Source organism: Mustela lutreola, chromosome 8, assembly GCF_030435805.1.
Source record: "Mustela lutreola isolate mMusLut2 chromosome 8, mMusLut2.pri, whole genome shotgun sequence".
NCBI classification, from domain to species: domain Eukaryota; kingdom Metazoa; phylum Chordata; class Mammalia; order Carnivora; family Mustelidae; genus Mustela; species Mustela lutreola.
In genome coordinates, this window is record NC_081297.1 from 78,438,185 (window position 1) to 78,458,525 (window position 20,341).

Here is a 20,341-nt window from a genome sequence, read left to right on the forward strand (position 1 = left end):
CCTGCTGAACAGAGAGCCCGATTTGGGACTCAATCCCAGGACCCTGAGATCATGACCTGAGCGAAAGGCAGCGGCTTAACACACTGAGCCACCCAGGCACCCCATAATGAAGACTTTTAAAATAAACATTAGCTGAGGGCGCCTGGGTGGCTCAGTTGGTTAAGCAACCATCTTTGGCTCAGGTCACGGTCCCGGAGTCCTGGGATCGAGTCCCGCATCAGGCTCCCAGCTCCATGGGGAGTCTGCTTCTCCCTCTGACCTTCCCGCCTCTCATGCTCTCTCTCACTGTCTCTCTCTCAAATAAATAAATAAAAATCTTTAATAAAATATGAAAAAATAAAAAAAAGTCAGATGCTCAAAATAAATATTAGCTGAGGAAATATAGGAGAACAGATTACTTACCAATAAACAATATTGGAAAAGTGATAAACAGGAGGAAGACATGAGGGACCAGGTTGAGGGCATCCACAAAGCAGGGATTTTGTAACACACCATCATAGATATTATATGAAGAGATGTTGTTACCACAGAATGAAAGGCTCATGTCTTCTTATATCGCTTACTCTAAAAGGAAGAAACAAAAGAAAGAGGCTCCATTATTATATTCTCTTTTATACATGCATAGCCCTAAAGAGGAGGTTTAATTATAAAATTAACCCCTTTATTTTTGCAATTGAGGAAATAGGAAACTATATGCCAAAGTCTTTTGAGAGTTTCTTATAAAGGCCTTATACAGTCTATAAATCACTTCCTTTTGATCTTTCCCCCCCTCCGGAGAAAAATATTTTAATTTGGAAGATATATAATTATTAATCTACCAATGATGGTACCTTAACAAAGTGTGTGTGTGACGAAAATGATTTCAAGGAACAAACATGGTGATATATCAAGAAAAAGAAAGAAAAAATGAAACTACTGACTGATTCTACAAGATAGTGTAATATTAAATTCTTTCTTGTCCTTTCTCATTGAAAATGCATTAGCAAATAACTTAAGCCGGACAAAATTTACCGCCACTCTTGGTTAACTGTACAAAGGAATACTAATACACAGGGGGCCCATGTGCGGGCACGCAGCCATCAGCCAGTCTGTGAAGACTATTAAAATCTTGGGCTTCAGATACATTAAATATAACTTAAATGACAATTTAACGAAATTACTCAGGTCTTACAGTCAGAGAATATTCTTGCATGAAATATACCCTAATCAAGTCTTGAAACAAACAAACAAAATGTTTTTAAATTGGAAATCAATACTATATTAGAATAGAAGTAGACAGATTTAGAGATGAAGCTGAGGATGAGGTAAACCAAGGTTTTGCTAGCTATTGTTGGGACTTTGGCTTCTACTCAGTGAAACAGAATTCTGGGGCAGGGGCGGGAGCAGGGGGAGGTTTCATTAGTGGAGTGACACACTCCAACTCACATTTTAAATGAACGCCTCTCGTTGCTGGGCTGAGACAGATGGTATAAAAGCAAGGTTCTGCTCCATCAAAATACCACTGTGAAATTCTGAAGAGTTTAGTCTTCTGAAAAATTATTTTTTTATGCCCATTTTCTTCCTGCCTGCCAAATTCTGGGTACTTCATATACACTATCTTTAGTCTTTAGAACAGCCATGCAATGTTAGGTATTTGTATTTTACAGGAGAGCATTCTGAGGTTCAGTATCCTGCCAACCAGTAGAGTAGCGGTGATCCACAGCCATGTGTCTGACTTAAACTGTGTCTCCCCCTGCCTATATCATGCAGCCTCCAACCCATTTCAAAAACAGCTTATCTTTCATCATTAAAAGAAGTAGCAGTTTAAGATTTTAACCTCACTGCACTTGGTCTCTTTTCCACATTATATCACACTGGATTCTGAATTAGATTATTAAAGGTTGGAGTAAACTAGTACCTTTTCTCTTTCATTGAGAAATGACTTAGCAATGGTCATGAACAATATTTTTCCCTAGGGAAAAAACAGAGAGTGTTACACAGAAAAGATTGGCAACAGTAGGCAAACTATTGAGAAACCAGATTTCAAGGAAAAGTTTTCTAAAGTATTATATGAATAGAACTAGTTTAAAAACCTGTGTTTATAGTTTGTAAATTATTTTGTTTTTAAGATTTTATTTATTTATTTAACAGAGAGAGCAAGAGAGCACAAGCAGGCAGAGCAGCAGAGGAAGAGGGAGAAGGGGAGAAGCAGGCTTCCCTCTGAGCGGGGACCCTGATGTGGGGCTCCATGCAGGGCTCTCCAAAGGCGGTCGCTTAACCAACTGAGCCACCCAGGAGCCCCTAAATCCTTATATGGAATTCCTCTCACATACTGTTTCCGGTAAGCCCTTTTATTGAACATCACTGATATGATCTCTAGTTGAGACCTTTTCTCATTCAAAATAAAAGTATATTTTTAAAAAGTCAAGATGAGTGTATATACTTGGCAAATTCTTATCAACTACTAAGACTCCAAGCCTCATAAAATAATCAAAAACAGCTTGAGAGTTTTAAAGTAGCAGTAAAATGGAAGTTTCGAATTATGTACCACAACTATATGAAGTGATGGATCTTAACTAGACATACTGTGGTAACATTTTACAATCATCTAAACCATGCTGTACACCTTAAACTTATACAGTCATGTATGTCAATAAGATGGAAAAATTAGGAAAAAAGAAACTGAAAAATAATAGCTATTAATAGAATTATTAATAGAATTTCCATGACTATTTCTTTTATTTTTCTTTTAGACTATCTCTTTTATTGAGTAGAAATGACAGGAAGAAACTTGAGCCCACTCTTATTGAAAGACACATATAAACCATTTCCTAGAATGAACCAGAAAATAATTTTTACTTTGGCAGTTTTATAATTTTATCCAAAACTATAATATTCCAATTGGTCACATTTATAGATAGATAAATGATAGATATTTAATCATTATCATTGAAGCAGATACAAAGTACGATCTGAATTTGCAAAACATAAACTTCATTAGCTATAGTAAGTTTTGCCTACCTGGTATGTCTAATCAATCCTCAAACCTACCAATCAAGCAACCTTTGGATAAATGTGTATAATGGTGGAAAGAAAATATCAGAGAACTACAGCAACCTGAGAAAGTCAAAGGACAATTCTAGCCACATACCTGATGTCTGGGATTCTAGGCCATTCGTTAACTGTAAAAGTACTTATTGATGCTGACCATGTGCTAGGCACTAGGAATCCAAGAATGCCCATACAAAGAGTACCTGTAGTGTTAGACCACATAAATCAGACTACACTAATCCCAGTAGTTCTTGGTATAATGTACAGGTTATGGTCTACGGGATAGGGAAATATACAATGATACAATCACACTGAGGCACATACTTCAGATTAGTAAACTGAAGGCTTTAGAATGATTTCTTTCTTCTACCATAATCTCTACCCTCACATGACCAAGGGCTCCCAACCTGTTCACCCTCTCACTGTCTCTCTCCTGTCTTTATTTCTGTCTCCTCCTCCATCCTTTTCCCTCTGACTCTTAGCTTCTTTCTCCAACCTACAGTACACATGTGGCATATTCTAACAGCCCATTTTACAACTCATCATGGGCAAAAAGAGAGAAGGAGTAAAGTTGTAGATATGTTGATAATTATCCTGTTTGCCAAGGGCATTTTGTTCAATCAGGAATTTTAATTAATTTTTAAATCTCCTATTGTCATTCAAGGTGTCTCTCCCAGAACCATGATTAAGTTAGGGACAGTTTGGGAACAGCATAAATTGCTGCTCTTGCTGGCTAACCTTGGTCACGTGTCGCCCCTGATCCCTGCCCCTTCTGGAGTGCATGGACAGAGGCCCTAGCATCCAGGAGAAGAGAGAGGGATAGGAAGACATGATAGGAAGACATGACACCTTTCTTCCCGCAAGCATAAACCCTCTGAAAGATGTTCAAGTGTTTAGGAGAGCAGACAGGGTTGAAGAACTTGACTGAATGAATCTTAAAGACAAATGTCAAAAGTGAAACTTTGATTACAGGGACGGTCTGCCAAGCTGAAACCACAGAATAAATATATTCCTTGATGCCCAAAGGTATGATTTCATAGCAAGAATCCCACCCTCAATATTCTTATTCTTTGAAATGCATTTAGGAATGTCCACACCCTCTGGAGTTATAAAATTTGGATTCAGTTGATGACTAAAGTAAAGTAAAAACTAGCACTCTCTCCTGCTCATCCATAAGAAAGTGTCAGTTCTAATGGAGTAGCAACCTCGCAGAACTTAATTAAACTGGAAACTCCTGAAGAAAACATGCTAAAAGCAACATAAAAACTTGCATTCTTACATACAAAGTAACTCATTACTGAGTTATGTTATGAGAGAGAAACATGACATTGTAAAGGATTTAGGGCATTAACATTATCTAGGGTACTTTCAGGAATAAATCACTTAGGAAACAAATGTAATAACGTCTTTGAATTTTTTCATTCAGTTTATGATTCACAAAACAGGAAGCAAAAGACGTCTGTCTCCCTGTCTACCTATGAATAACAGATCCAAGTAAGAAAATCACTAGTAAAAATGACCACTAACTTCTGATTTAGTGCCTCATCTCAATGCACCCGTTGAAGTTCTATCGCACACTAAAGGAAACTCAACAGAGAAAATTCAGACACGCCACCAGGATATATATATATATATTTTAATCCCAAATTGAACAAACAAGCAAAATATAAATACCTTGGGCGGTCGCTTGATGCTGCTTCAAACCCCTACTCGTGCACTTGCACTACCTTCAAAACACGGGCTCCCTACACTGACTTAAGTGTCAACTTCAAACCGAGACGCAGAACTCCTAAAAAGTAAAGAGTAACAAAATTTAAGCAAACTGAAAACTACTTCATGAATACTACAGGACACTAAGAGGGAAAAAATCAGTAATAAGTCCTTGCAGTATTCCCGGCCGTTTTTAAGCAGGAGCCGGCAGTTTGTAAGTAAAGTGGAAACCTGATCCCCACGCCCTCTCTTCTCCGGCTGGGGCCCGGTGCCTTCATCCTAGAAATAGCTACCCCGAAGGCAGAGGGCGCGGGCGCCTTTGGGTCGCCGAGATCTACAGTTCACAGTTACTCTTAAAATGTTTAAATCATATTTATGTAAAAGAGACGGACTCACTTACTCCGCAGGCAGTTTTCCTCCCCTAGCCGAAGCACGCAGGCCGCCGGAGCGGATTATTTTTAGGGTGGTGGGAGACAGCTGCTGCCTCCTATCGGGTTTCTCAATTGCACAAACTGCTCTGAGCTGGGGCGGACACAACTCCGAGGCAGGAAACTGGGCAGAAGCCCCGCGTGCAGAAGCGAGCGCCAGCGACTGGAGACCCTCCCCACCCCCGCTCGGCCCTGCTTTCCGTACCAGGGCGACAAACTTGGGGTGCGCGATGCAGAGGTTTTACAAACGCAAGTCATACGCGTCCCCTAAACTTCATTAAACACCGAGACTCGCAACGTAGGATTCAGTGATTCTCTGGAGTCAGGTTTTCGGACGCCAGAACACGCAAGGTACTCCCTTGCACTTGCACGTTGTCCCCCAGGTGCTCTGTGCGCCCCCGTACCGACCACAGAAGGAAGCGGACCTGGGGAGGCCCCGGCTGCCCCCCACAGCGGCCCTGGGAAGCGAAGGGCTGGTTCCCGGCGAAGGACCCCTGCCCCGCGGCATGGGCGTGTGCGAAGGCAGGAGCGCGGCGGCTCGGATCGAATACTTGACCCAGCGGCCGGGAAACCTTGGTTCCTCCCCAGGACCAGTCGCCGTGCTTCCAAAGGGCGGCCCCTACACTAGCTCCCCGAAAGTGGGACTCCGGCTCCCACCCCTGCACGAACAGTTCCCCCCCGGTCCCCCGCTCCCGACCAGAGAGAGAATTAATTGTCGAGGAGATAACGGGTTTAAAAAAATACACTCACCCCACAGTAACTGTCCCCGGGACCCAAGCCGTAAGTTTTGTCCCCGGGCAACCCTCTTTAACTAACCCTAGATTTTCTCAGGGGCCACTGCTCACTCAGCCTGAGATAATCCCTGTTTTCAGCAATTGTCCTGATCTGATAAAGGGCCGGAGGCGGGCGGGCTAGTGCCTCCAGGGCTCGGTGCGCGACCGCCAAGGGCACCGCTCCAGGAGCGCGGGGACTAGGCGCTGGTCCCGGGACTGCACCCCGCACCCGGCGGCCTTCCGGCCTCTGCGACCCGGTGGGCCGAGGCCGACCCCCGCCCTGCGAGCCTCGGGGAGTTCCCGCGGGCTCCTCCCTCCCGGCGAGGTCGCCGCGTTCCCGCGTGAGGGCCGGGCCTCCGCCCGCGGCTGAAGCTTGAACTCTCCGCGGCCAGAGGTCTGCGGGGCCTCGCGGGACGACATCTGGGCGGGTCCCGAAGACTCCGGTCCCACGGCGCTTGAACGTTTGCCAAGTCACCCTGGAGCTGTCGGCCACGACGCAGGCGCGCGGAGAAAGTGTGTTTCAGGGACGGGGATCCGGGTACTGTGGGTGGAACCCGGGAAAAGACCCGGCGAACAAGCCGGAAGGGGGATGCGGGGCCGCAGACACCTGGAGACAGGGGGTGCGGGTTACCCCAGACGCAGAGCTGAGCGCTACTGCAGAAAACCAGGCTGGCTTTGGGATTTGCAATGTATAGATTACTATTATTAGGATAATTTATAATGAGTGAAAGTCATGCTTACTGTAAAAACTTTGGAAACGATTGAAAACTAGAAGGGAGACCCATGAGCCCCCAAAACTACAAAACTGAAAACATTTTGTTACATTTTAATAGTGAGTAAAAGCGTGGACGCAAGAGCCAATCTGCTATCAAACCCACTGCCTCACTCAGCTCAAACACTTTGGACACAGTACTGCATCTCCCTGTGTATTAATTTCCTCACCTGTTCAATGGGGAAAAAAAAAAAAATATATATATATATATATAATATAAATATATACATATTTTATAGGTTTATAAAATAAAGACACATTTATGAATGTATATATAAATCAAAGAAATACATATAGATCTATATCTCTTCATAGTCTTGGTGTGAGGGTAAATGAGAATCCCTTTAAAATGCTAAGTGCCTGCCCTTTCAGTAAAAGGTAATATGTATGCCATGGTTACTATTTTTTCTATGCATATTGAATACTGTTGGCAATCACAAAATAATTTCTCTCCTCACAGTACCTTTTTTTTTTTAAGATTTTTATTTATTTGTCAGAGACAGAGGGGGAGAGAGCGAGCGAGCACAGGCAGACAGAGAGGCAGGCAGAGGCAGAGAGAGAAGCAGGCTCCCTGCCGAGCAAGGAGCCCAATGTGGGTGGGACTCGATCCCACCTGGGATCATGACCTGAGCCGAAGGCAGCTGCTTAACCAACTGAGCCACCCAGGCGTCCTCTCACAGTACCTTTTAAAACAATTATTTTCTTGATCGAATTTTAAAATCTTTATAGAAATCATTTAAATGGCTGCATAATGCATTGTGTTCCAATCATAATTTAAAATCCATCTTCTTATTGTTGGACATAATTACCGATTTTTCACCACCATTTTTAATCCTACGATGAACTTTTAAAATAAAGTTTCTTCTTTCTGAAAAGAAAATTTTCTGAAAAGTAATTAGAGGGTCAAAAGTAGTATTTTTAAGGCTATCGATATAGAATGCAAAATTACTTTTCTAAAAGGTTTGCATTAACTTCCCCCAGACTATTTGAGATGACCTATTACACTTACACCCAAACCAGCATTGAATATACATATTTATTTTTAAAAATCCTGTAATTTGACATATAACATGTAATTGTTTATTATTTTATTATTCATATTGACTTTTTCCAAATGTTCATCAATCTTTGTTTTCCCTCTGTCATGAATAGCTTGTCCATATAAGGGTCCATCTAATGGGTCTCAATAAAGTTTCTCATGATTTGCATGAACTTTTAATAAGAAGATATTAATCTTTACATATACATGACAAATATTTTTCCCAGTTTGTCATTTAAGAAAACTAGAGTGATGCAAAAAATATAAACAATTGTTTTCATACATCCTATAAAGATTTATTAGAACATACATACTGCATAGATCTCTTGTAGATCACAGAGGTTACTGATAAGTTAGACCTCCAGGGTCTCTGCCTTCCTGGTGCTTTCTTCTAATAGAAAATTTACTTGGGCAAATTTAGTGTCTTTTACTAGTACATTGTATCCCAATGTTTTGGTTAATAAATACTAACCTTTACTTATATTCGTTTAAAGTGTTTTTTAAAGATTGTATTTATTTGAGAGAGAGAATGAGAGAGAGTGAGAGAGCATGAGAGTGGTGAGGGTCTGAGGGAGAAGCAGACTCCTGACATGGGACTCCGTCCTGGGACTTAGGATCTTGACCTGAGCCAAAGGCACTCAATTAACCAACTAAGCCACCCAGGTGCACTAAAGGGTTTTTTAATTAAATAAACCAAGATGAAATCGAGACAAAGACAAACCATAAGAGACTCCTAAGCATAGGAAATCAACAAGGTTGCTGGAGGGGAGGTAGGTGGGATAATTGGATGATAGATATTAAGGGGGGGAATGTGATGTAATGAGTACTAGGTATTATATAAGACTGATGAGTCACTGACCTCTACCTCATAAAACAATAATGCATTATATGTTAATTGAGCTTAAATTTAAAAATGAAAAAAAAAGAAAGAGTTTTTAATTTTTATTCCGTTCTAAAATTTATTTTGGCATATGCCATGGGATGAGAAGTTAACATTTTATTTGTTATTTTACCAACATCATTTACTGAATAATCTTTTTCCTCCACCCTGATGTGTAATACCAACTTTGTTGTATACTTATCATTATTTCATAAAAGATCTGTTTCTGAGGTAATTATTCTGTTTAATGGATCTTTTTTTTTTAGAGAGAGAGAGAGAGAGCCTGGGGTGGCAGGGGGACTGAGGTAGAGGAAGAGAGAGAATCTCAAGCAGGCTCCACACAGTGCAGAGTCCAACCTGTGACTCAGTCTCGGAACCCTAAGATCGTGACCTGGGTGGAAATCAAGAGTTGGACACTTAACCAACTGAGCCAACTGGGAGCCCCATTTAACGGATTTTTTTTTTTTTTTACATTTTTTCCCCTATATTACTATGATCAGATGAATTTGGTTATTATAGCTTTAAACCATATTTTTAACTCTGGAAGGGCCAGTCCCCTTTTTACTCTTCTCAAAATTTTCTTAGCCATTCTCTGTTGGGCATTTTATTGGAATTCCATTAAATTTAGAAAATAATTTACAAAAAAAATCGTATTCTCCGTGTTCCGTCTATCCAGAAAGATGGTTTCCCATTTACTTAAGCCTCCTTTTACTCTTACTATCAAATTTATGTAAGTCTGTACATTTCTTGCAATGATTGAGCATACAAATTTTATACTTTGGTTTTCATATTTTGTGCTGGTATTTGTTTATATTTTCTGGTTTGTATTTATCTTCTATATAGCCATTTTGTTAAGCTTTCTCAATAATCTTAGTATTGTTTTACCACGCTACCTTTATTGTCCAAAAATTATGATTTTTCTCTTCAAATAGTGTTACACTTGTATTGTGGAATGCATGCTTGTATTCCCCCTAAGTCTGACATGTTAGAACTAACCCCTCCGTGGGATGGTATTAGGAGGTGGGGCCATTATTTTTAGATGAGGTCATGATGGTATTAGTGACCTTATGGGAAAGAAACTAGAGTTTGCTTTTTCTGCTCTCCATTATGCGAAAACAGAGTGAGAAGACAGTTGTCTGCAAACCAGGACAGAAGCCCTCACCAAGAACTAAATTTGTTGGTAACTTGATGTTAGACTTCCCAGCCTCCAGAACTGTGACAAATAAAAGTTTGTTGTTAAAATCATCCAGTCAACAAATTACTACCTGGGTAATTTGTTATAGCAACCCAAACTGACTAAGACAACTTACTTCCCACTTTCAGCTACTAATAGCTTATTTATAATCTATTTAATTTTATCAATTCCAAATTCCAGAATGCTATTAAATAATAAAAGAAGGCAAACATCTTTGTTTTCATTAAAAATATGTACATTTTAAAATCAACTTTAAGTATAATTTTCATAAGATAAAAATAATCCATTATACATGTAAAATCTAAAATACTTTGATATAACCATGACCCTCCCCCAGAAGACATAGAATTTGTATGTCTTTGTATCTCCCCAGGAAGTTCTCTTGTGCCTCTGACCAGTCTTATCCTCACTACCTATAGTAACCACTGATCTGAGGTCTATCACTACAGATTTGTTTTGTTTATTCAAAAATACCATATATATGTAGTCATACAGTACATACTCTTTTGTGTCTGGCTTTTTTCCGTTAAGCATAGTGTTTTTGAGATTCACCCACATCATTGCATGTATAGAATACATACAATAGACTATGAAGTCTATTCCTTTTTATTGCTAAAAATTCCATTATGTGAATATACCACAATTTATCAGTTTATCTGTGTATATATTTGGGTTACTTCCAGTTTTTGATAATGATGTATAAAGCTTCAATGAAAGTTTTATAAATATAGTTTTCATTTCTCTTAGGTAAACGCCAAGCAGTGGATTTGCTGGGTCGTTTGGTAAGTACGCATATAACTTTACAGAAAGGGCCAAAATATTCTCCAAAGAAGTTGAAACCTTCATTCCTTTCAGAAAAGTATGAGAGTTCTAGGTCTTCCGTAGTCCTGCCGACATTTTGTTTTAATTCTTCTTTTGGGTGTAGACAGGTTCCTGATTGTAGTTTTAATCTGTCTCTCCCTTTGTGACTAATGATTTGGGGCATATATCTTCATGGGCCTGTTGGTTCCCACATCTTCATGTAGTGGGCATAATTCTAAGATAGCTCTTATCTTTGCCCCTGGTGTTACTCCCGTGATTCTGTAATTATGTTATCTGGCAAAAGGGATTTTGCAGATGTAATTAGGGTTACTAATTTAAAGGCAGATAATACAGGGGGGCCTAATTTAATCACCCGAGCTCTTTAAAAGCAGAGAGTTTTCTCAGGCTAGTGGTAGAAGAGAAAGTCAGGTAGATCTGAAGAATGAGAAGGATTGGTGTAAGGGAGATTCTCCTTGCTCTGGTGAAATAGCCATAAGGCAAGAACCCAGGAATGGCCTCTAGAAAATGAGCAGAGTGCCCCAGCCAATAATCTGCAACAAAGCGGGGATTTCGTTTCTACAACCATGAGGAACTAGATTCTGCCAAACACCCTGAATGAACTCAGAAGTGGATTCTTCCTGAGAGTCTCCAAATAAGAGCCCAGTCAGGCTGATACGTTTATTTGGCTTGAGAGAACCTAAGCAAAGCTCTCTGCTGAGCCCACCTGGAGTTCTGCTCTACAGAAATATGAGATAATAAATGGGTATTGTTATAAGCCACTTAGGTTTGTGGCAATATGTCATATCACAATAGAAAACCAATATACTTCTTTTGTGAGGTGTCTGTTCAAACTTTTTTTTTTTTTTTTAAGATTTTATTTATTTATTTGACGGACAGAGATCACAAGTAGGCAGAGAGGCAGGCAGAGACAGGGGAAAGCAAGCTCCCGCTGAGCAGAGAGCCTGATGCGGGGCTTGATCCCAGGACCCTGAAATCATGCCCTGAGCCAAAGGCAGAGGCTTTAACCCACTGAGCCACCCAGACACCCCTCTGTTCAAAGTTTTAATTGAGTTGTTTATCTTTTTATTACTGAGTTGTAACTTTTCTTCTACAGATCTGCCCTAGCTTATAATGGTGTTATGATCTGATAAGCCCATTATAAACTGAAAATATCATAAATCAAAAAAACATTTGTTACACCTAACCTACCAAACATCATAACCTAGCCTACCTTAAACATATTTGATAACAGAGTGCTGAATATCTCATGTAATTTATTGAATATTTTACTGAAGTGACAAACAGAATGGTTGAATGGGTACAGAATTGCTGTAACTGGAATGGTTGTTTATGTTCCTGATGTGTGGCTGACTGGGAACTACAGATTGTCCCCAGTGGCCAGTATCATAAGAGAGTATTGTACAGCATATTGCTAACTCAGGAGATCAAAATTTAAAATTCAAAGTTCAGTTTCTATTGAAAGCATATTCCTTTTACCATCATGAAGTTAAAAAAACAATCACAAGGCAAATCCTTGTAAGTCAGGGACTATCTGTATACTCTGGATATCTCATTTCTCAGCTATATGAGTCAATATTTTTTGGCTTGCCTTTTCATTTTCTTAATGGCGTTTTATTTTCAGTTTTTCAGTGTATATGTCTTGCGCATAGTTCATTGAATCTACCCTAAAATATTTTATCATTTTAATGGTATTATAAATGACATTATTTAAATATCACATTTTAATTGTTCACGATCAGAATATAGAAATGACTTTGTATCCTACAACATTGCTAAATTCACTTTTGAGTTCTAGTGGTCCTGCAGATTCCTTAATATTTTCTGTTTATGATCATGTCATCTACCAATGAAGTTTTACTTTTTTCCCATCAGTCTCCTGCTTCTTTTTTCTTACCTTATTGCACTAGCTAGAATCTCTTGCATGATGTTGAATAGAAATAATGAGAGTGGATACAATTGACTCATTCTTAATCTGAAAAAGGATTCAATTTTTCACTATTAAGAGTGATGTTTTCTGCAGGTTTTCTATAGATCCCTTTTATTAGTTCAGGGACATTTTCTGGTAGTCGCAATTTCTTGAAAGAGTTTAATCATAAATAGATGTTGAAATTTGTCAAGTGTTTTTTATGCATCTATTGTGCTAATCATATGCTTTTCCCCCTTTATTCTGTTACTGTGCCAAAATGAATTGTTCAGTTTTTGACCATTAAACCAATCTTGCATTCCAGTGATAAATTCCTCCTGGTTAGGATAGCATCTCCTTTTTTTTTTTTTGTATTCCTGAATTCAATTTACTAATATCTTATTTAGAAAATTTGCATCTATTTTAATGAGGGACATTAGTCTATAGTTTTCCTGCCTTTTGCTTTTGTTTTTTGGGTTTGGGGAGACTTTTATTTGTCTGTTTTGGCAATATTTTTATATTGGGACTTTGCTGGCCTTATCAAATGCATTTTGAAGTATTTCCTTCTCTGTTTTCTGAAAGGATTTCATAAGATTATTGTTTCTTCCTCAAATTTTTGGTAGATTAAAGTAGAAGCCATGTGGGCCTGGAGTTTTCCTTGTAGAATGACTTTATTTAAGAACCTAATTTCTTGGGGCACCTGGATGGCTCAGTGGGTTAGGCCTTTACCTTAGGCTCAGGTCATGATCTCAGGATCCTGGGATCGAGCCCCGCATCGGGCTCCCTGTTCCACGGGGAGCCTGCTTCCCCCACCCCCCTGCCTGACTCTCTGCCTACTTGTGATCTCTGTCTGTCAAATAAATAGATGAAATCTTTAAGAAAAAAAAAAAAAGAACCTAATTTCTTTACTAGATATGGTGGTACTCGGATATTCTGTTTCTTCCTGTGTCAGTTTATATAAGATGTGATTTTCAAGGGATTTGTACTTGTTTTAATGTCTTGGCACAGAGTTGTTCATAATATTTCCTTAGGATCCTTTGGATGTCTGTAGGATCTTTATGCTACCAGTCTTTTACATATTCTCTGTTGTTCCTTATTGACCAATTTTACCAAGTATTTGTCAATTTTATTTAGTTTAAAAATAATTTTGGTACCGTTTACTTTGTATTTTCTAGTTTTCTTTGAAACGTCTTCTTTGATCGGTTATTTAGAAATGTCTTAATTCCCAAGTACATGGAGATTATTCAGATATTTTAAAGTAGGATTTATTTAGGTAAAATTTACATACAGTAAAATCTAACAGTTTTATGAGTTTTAACGATATATATATATATACTGCCATGTGACTAGCAGCAACTAAGATATAGTATCTTTCCATTACCAGCCAGAGATGGGGACAGAGGAGGCTCAGAAAGTCTCCCAAGCAGTAAGAAAAGCATGTGTGGACTCATAGAAGCTGATAAGATCTCACACACTTGGACTCTAAGTAACTTAATATAGTATAAATAAAAATATGGTGAGCTACAAGGATTGTTAGAGACTGGTTTGTGATTGGGATACCTTTCAAGGTAAACAATATGGAACTTCTTCCTAGGTTTTATAAGCAAGCATGAGATGCTATGAGCCTTGTGTGTGTGTGTGGGTGTGTGTGTATATATATGCAACATATATATATATATATAATACATATATATGTATTATGTAATATATGTGGGCCTGGAGTTTTCCTTGTAGAAGGGCTTCTATTTAAGAACTTAATTTTTTTTACTAGATATATTGGTACTCAGATATTGTATTTCTTCCTGTGTCAGTTTATATAAGCTGTGCTTTTCAAGGGATTTATACTTGTTTTAATGTCTAAAATACTATATATATACATATTATTTTTAAGTAATCTCTACACCCAACATAGAGCTCAATCTCACAATCCCAAAATCAAGTGTTATATGTGCCACCGACTGAGCCAGCCAGGCACCCACAATGGTCCTTGCTTTTAAAAGATCGCTCTGTAGGCAATGTGAAAGATACAGTGTCATCTCAGTATACTAACTTCATGAGCACTGGGTTTTTTGAATGGGGCAGGCAAATCTAAATCCTCAGTTTATATCTTGGTGCAGATTCAACATGGACTTGGTGAAACAAACAAAAATTATGTAAATGATATCAAGTATTAAAATATAATGTAGGTAGAGAATGGGACAGAGACTTCAAGTCTTTATTTGTAAAATAAAGGGGACTGGGGGCTCCTGGGTGACTCAGTGGGTTAAGCCTCTGCCTTCAGCTCAGGTCATGATCTCATGGTCCTGGGATCAAGCCCTGATTCAGGCTCTCTGCTCAGTAGGGAGCCTGCTTTCCCCTCTGTCTCTGCCTGCCTCTCTGCCTACTTGTGATCTCTCTCTCTGTGTCAAATAAATAAAAAATCTAAAAAAATAAAAGGGACTGGGTTGGTTCCAACATCGTTCAAATTTAGTAAAGACAGGACTGCTGGTAAATTAAATATCTCCACAATTTAGTGATTCATACTTTTGTCATTAGTTAAATGAAATACTTGAGGAAATCATATGTTTTTATTTATTCAAACTGAAAGGAGTAAAACTATTTTTGCTTCTTTTTTTCCTTTTTTCCAAGATTTTATTTATTCATTTGAGAGAGAGAGCGTGAGTAAGAGAACACAAGCCAGGAGGGAAGCAAAAGGAGAGAGAGAAGCGGACTCCCCACTGAGCTGAGAGTCTGACCTGGGGCTCCATCCCAGGACCCTGGGATCATGACCTGAGCCGAAGACAGATGCTTAACTGACTGAGCCACCCGGGGCACCCCAAATTCCTTTTCTAAATCAGTATTTCCCAACATCTGACATTCTGCTTGAGTGCAGTAAATGTTTGTTGAATGACCAAATAATATATGCAAGTTGCCTTCAGCGAAAATGTATCTTCCTAAATCTTCAAGTAAAATCAGCACTTTAGGAATATGTTTCATGATTACTCTGTTGTATCAAGTGCGTAATGTGCATATTCCAGTTTGAGAAACATGGTAGGATAGTGGCTTCACAACTGGTTGTTTCCAGGGATAACTTCCAGAAGTATTTTTGTATACAGATAATGGTGCTGAATCATGGTGCCAAATACAGCTCTTGGTCTAAGATAAGTACAGTTTAACTTTATTTCCTTATTCAATTTGCCATGGGCTAATGAATTCACTCCTTAGACAGTCAAACCCAAACATTCTGTGGCCTCTCTTCTTTCTGCAGATTGTGTCAGCTTGCTCTTTGTCCAGACTGTGAGATAGAAAGATGAAGCAGTCATTGTCATAACTTAGGTAATAAGAAAGTATTTGGAAATAGCACAATTACAAAGATGACTTAGCTGGAGAAGGGGAAAATAGAAAACCTTCTTATCTTCATGAGCATTCCTGGAATGCACAAGGACTTATTTCTCTATTCATGAAAAGCAGCAACAATGAGACAATGAGAGACAATGTGAGCAATTTCTATGTGCCAGGCACTGGGCTAAGCATCTTACTCAACCTTATATCTATTTTCTGAGCTAAGTATTTGATGATCTTTTTTATGTTGTTAAAGAAACTAATGAAAAAAAAATAAATAATGGCATTTCTTGCCACTCCCACCAACACCCCAGTGATACTGGGAATATAATAAGGATTTTCCCTTACTACATTATATATATATATATACATATATATTTTTTCCTTTTAAATTATTCTACTTAGGGCGCCTGGGTGGCTCAGTGGGTTAAGCCGCTGCCTTCGGCTCAGGTCATGATCTCAGGGTCCTGGGATCGAGTCCCACATCGGGCTCTCTGCTCAGCAGAGAGCCTGCTTCCCTCTCTCTCTCTCTGCCTGCCTCTCCATCTACTTGTGATTTCTCTCTGGCAAATAAATAAATAAAATCTTTAAAAAAATTTTTTAAAAAATAAATAAATTATTCTACTTACACTGTAGAGTTAAGTAAACAAGCAATTGCAATATGTTTGCTTCACAGTTACAATAAAGGTCAGACATAATTTTGGAGGACAGTAGAGAAAACCCAGAATATCGATATTAGTGAGGAAAAATTTCTCTATCTCTTTGGGACTTCGGTAAAATCTTAATTTTCTCTTCCAAGAAAAAGTATTTATTATTAGAGCCATGTAGGCATAACAATATCTATAGTATATTAGTATACTCTATTGTACTAAGAGAGTATACTCCTCTTTCCCCGTATCTCTTTCACCCCCTCCTAAATTAGCAAGTTGCCTTCAGTGAAATTCACCTACTAACTCTTTATTTAATCACACTGGTAACTTATATTTGAAGCCACGGACTAATTCATTGCCCACTTTCTTTTATTCTTCCTCCTCCAACCTCACAGTTATTAAATCATTTATGTTACACTGAGCGATGACTTCCCTCCACCTCTTTCCTTTCTATCTGACTCCCTTCTCTCTTACAGTCCCATTAGTTATTGTATCAACCTCTTAATTGGTCTCTCTCTGGCTAAACAATTTTGCACATAGAGATTATATTCATCTTCCTCAAATTCATCTTCAAAGACTTTGCTACCACACACATATATTTTCCATGACTCCTCTGTTTTTTAAGGTTCTTAGAAAGTTTGCCTCATCCTCACTGACCCCTTATATTGCAACCAAACTCTACTACTTAAACTCTGGTACAACCCCTCCCCCCGCGCTAACTGCCTCAATATCCTTGCTTTTGCTCATCCAACTGCCCTAATGATGTCTTTTGTGTTTTTCCCTCTCTGAATCCTGCCCTGCTTCAACCCTCTCCCCAAAACAGCTCATTTCCTGCATCACTCAATTGTGGATCTAGCACAGCGTTTTCACCACATAGAAGATCTACAGCTGATTGCTACAGCCCTTTCTTTCTGGAATTGCAGTCCTAAGGGCCCCTCCAGGGTGGCACTTGCCCTGTTTCCCCCATACAGCACACACTCCAGTGTCAGCCAGCACAGTCCTCTCTAAAACAAGGGAACCAGGAAGACAGCTGCCTCACTGACTGCGACTTCTCGTCTTCTCCCAAGTACAAAACATAGATTACCCAGAGGACTGGAGAAAGGTCAGTGAACTCTAGGCAAACAAGTACTCTTCTGTCATCCCTTAAATCATGCCTCTGCTGCCACTAGCTCATAGCAACCTTGACAGACACCTGGGCATTTTCCTACCTTAAGTCTTTTGCAAATGAGAGCAGAACTTCACGTGGAGAGAACTGCAGAAGTTAAGAGCAATGAACTGTGTTTCTTGGAGAGATATCAGTGAGGACACTTGTTGGTGTGAGCCAAAGAGGATTTTGAGTCAAGTATATTGTTTTTAAGCCATGAACTTTGTTCCAAATCATGCTATAGTTAGTTACATGGGTTGGGCAGGAGAAACCAGAGAGCAGTTTCTCCAAAGATGGCCTGTAGGAATGGGCGCCCGGGTGGCTCAGTTGGTTGGGTGACTGCCTTTGGCTCAGGTCCTGTACCTGGAGTCCCGGAATAAAGTCCCACACTGGGGTTCCTGCTTGGTCTGCATCTCCCTCTGACCCTTCCCCCTCTCGTGCTGTGTCTCTCTCAGATAAATAAATAATATCTTTAAAAAAAAAAAAAAGATCGTCTGTAGGAATGAAGGATACTCGTAACATTTATACAAAACAAAAAGTGTAAGATCTAGATCTTCATTACTATGCATCCTATAAATCTGGAAATAGAGACTCATACACATGCATTTGATACCGAATATTCAGTAGCTCTTATTAAGGATGTGAATACAGGCAACTTCCTTAGGAAACGCTATAAAAGGACACAAGGTTAGAGTCAAAATTTTTTAAAAAATCAACAACACAAGAAGCTGTTCCTGGAACTGCAGATCGGAGGCTAATCTGGGAAACATATCCTGAGGGCATTTAATAAACTTAGATAAGCCCTGACGATTACATTGGCTCCTCACAAAATAACAATTGTTTATTCTTTTGCAAATGTGAACCTTTTGAAGAGACTATTTTCTTTTTTTAAGGATTCCTTTGGGAAAAGAAGATCTCTGTCTTAAGCCAAAGAAAATACAATTCATTAGTCCTTGGTGAAAATGAAGTTCTGGAAACCAACAGGTTGGTGTTCTTGACCCATCAGCACCCTGAGCACTTGTGTCTTGTAACAAAGAGTATGAAGACTTGGAGTAACGATCCTTTCAACAAACATTTACTGACTGTCTACCATGTGTCTCACGTGTGGCTGGAGAAAACAGCACTATACAAAGAGACACGCCTCCTGTCTTTCTAGAGCTCTAGGTCTAGCAAGAAAGAAAACTATTAAATAAACAAGGAACACTTTTAAAATAAAATCGTGGTATTGCAAGGTAAAGTATACGGTGTATTATTGCCAGATCAGACCTAGTCCAGGAAGTTTCCTTATGGAAATGACATTTAAAATATCCCACTGGTGATGGGAAAAGAAAGTGTGGAAAAGGCACACATGCTCCCTAAAAGTGTTATGTCAGAAGGGACACATACTCCGTTGGTTAAGACTAGGCACACAGTCATGTGTTCAAGTAAATAAAGATGGGAAAAACAATCTAGCTATGTGCCTGAGAAAGCAAGAGTCAATAGTCTTTGTCACAGAGAGTATCCAAAATAACCTCATTGTAGAGGCTGTTTTTAGGCAAAAGTCTTGAGCAATGGAAACTTGAGCAAGGTCTAAAGGGCCCACAGGGACCACCAAGCTGAATCCAAACAGGCTCATTAAGGGACCCACCTCAAAATAGCCATAGGCTCTAATGACCAATTACAAGCACCGCAGTTCCTACAGTTACCAAAAATGGGAAAATCCATAGTCCTCAAACTCTCTCACTCTGCCCCATAACCGTCACTCACCACCAACTCCTCACAGACCGTCTTTCCTTTGCTCTCCTTGTAGTGTAGTCAATAAAATTCTTTCTCTTCGGTTCTGCCTTGGATGAATTCTCTCACCACCCATGCTGCCCCACCCTCTGGGACACCCGACATTTGGTGGCCCCCCATCTGATCTGAGCGCACCACATTCATGTGTTGCCATTGCACTAAGTCCCATGTTTTAAATTACTAATGAATTTGATTTTTCTGACGCCACCAACCCGGCCCGCATATCTGAAATTATTTCAAATACTTTTGGGGTTTTTTGGGTTTGGCATCTAAAAGAATCATAAGTGAATATTTGTTGAAGTCAGAGTCATTGATTTTTTAAAATTTACATATAATGTATTATTTGGTTCAGGGATACAGGTCTGTGATTCATCAATCTTACACAATTCACAGCACTCACCATAGCACATACCCTCCCCGATGTCCAATCACCCAGCTACCCTATCGGTCCCGCCCCACCATCCAGTAACCCTTTGTTTCCTGAGATCAAGAGTCTCTTATGATTGATTGAAGACAAACTCTGATGGTATACATTTCTCTGTGCAAACAGCACATGTATATTTACTATTTTTCAATATTTTATTTGTAGTTGGCTCTTGAAATAGAAGTTTGGACGGAGATCAGCAGATTTCAGATATCAAAATAAGGAAGAACACCCTGCAGGACTTGCAAAAACTAGCTGGCAGAAACCAGTCAGATAATTCTTAAAGGCTCCTTAGCCACAGGAGTTGGGACTTAGCACATAGAAGGTGATTTCTGTAGGGCACTTTGGGAAAAGTCTTTTAAAAGGGCTCCCCTGCAAAGAAAGACTATGAGAAGTTTCCTCCTAACCCCAAGTCATGGTAGAGGGGGTGTAAGGAGACCCGTTGATGAGCTTAATATGTGTCTCTTGCATTTGAGG

The 20,341-nt window shown here is 39.4% G+C and overlaps 1 protein-coding gene and 1 long non-coding RNA gene across 13 annotated transcripts in view; one reads left to right on the forward strand and one right to left on the reverse strand.

The window, feature by feature from the left end:
* ABCC9 (ATP binding cassette subfamily C member 9) overlaps window positions 1-6,110 on the reverse strand; it is a 158,150-nt gene extending 152,040 nt beyond the window's left edge. For 3 of the 12 annotated variants that reach the window (XM_059185716.1, XM_059185728.1, XM_059185717.1), the window contains exons 1-3: window positions 5,919-6,058; window positions 4,705-4,819; window positions 403-564 (exon numbers count right to left, since the gene is read on the reverse strand). In XM_059185716.1, coding sequence (XP_059041699.1) covers window positions 403-544 — 142 coding nt within the window. In that variant the 5' untranslated portion in view covers window positions 545-564; window positions 4,705-4,819; window positions 5,919-6,058. Of the gene's footprint in view, window positions 1-402; window positions 565-1,897; window positions 1,952-4,704; window positions 4,820-5,136; window positions 5,732-5,918 lie in introns of those variants that run through there. The other 9 variants (XM_059185718.1, XM_059185721.1, XM_059185722.1 and 6 more) reach the window with 9 other exon arrangements.
* Window positions 6,111-6,320: 210 nt separating this feature from the next.
* On the forward strand, window positions 6,321-18,966 carry LOC131838908 (uncharacterized). Its single transcript, XR_009356739.1, has 3 exons — window positions 6,321-6,454; window positions 10,575-10,609; window positions 18,561-18,966. It is a non-coding gene; the product is annotated as an uncharacterized LOC131838908 (long non-coding RNA).
* Window positions 18,967-20,341: the final 1,375 nt, after the last annotated feature.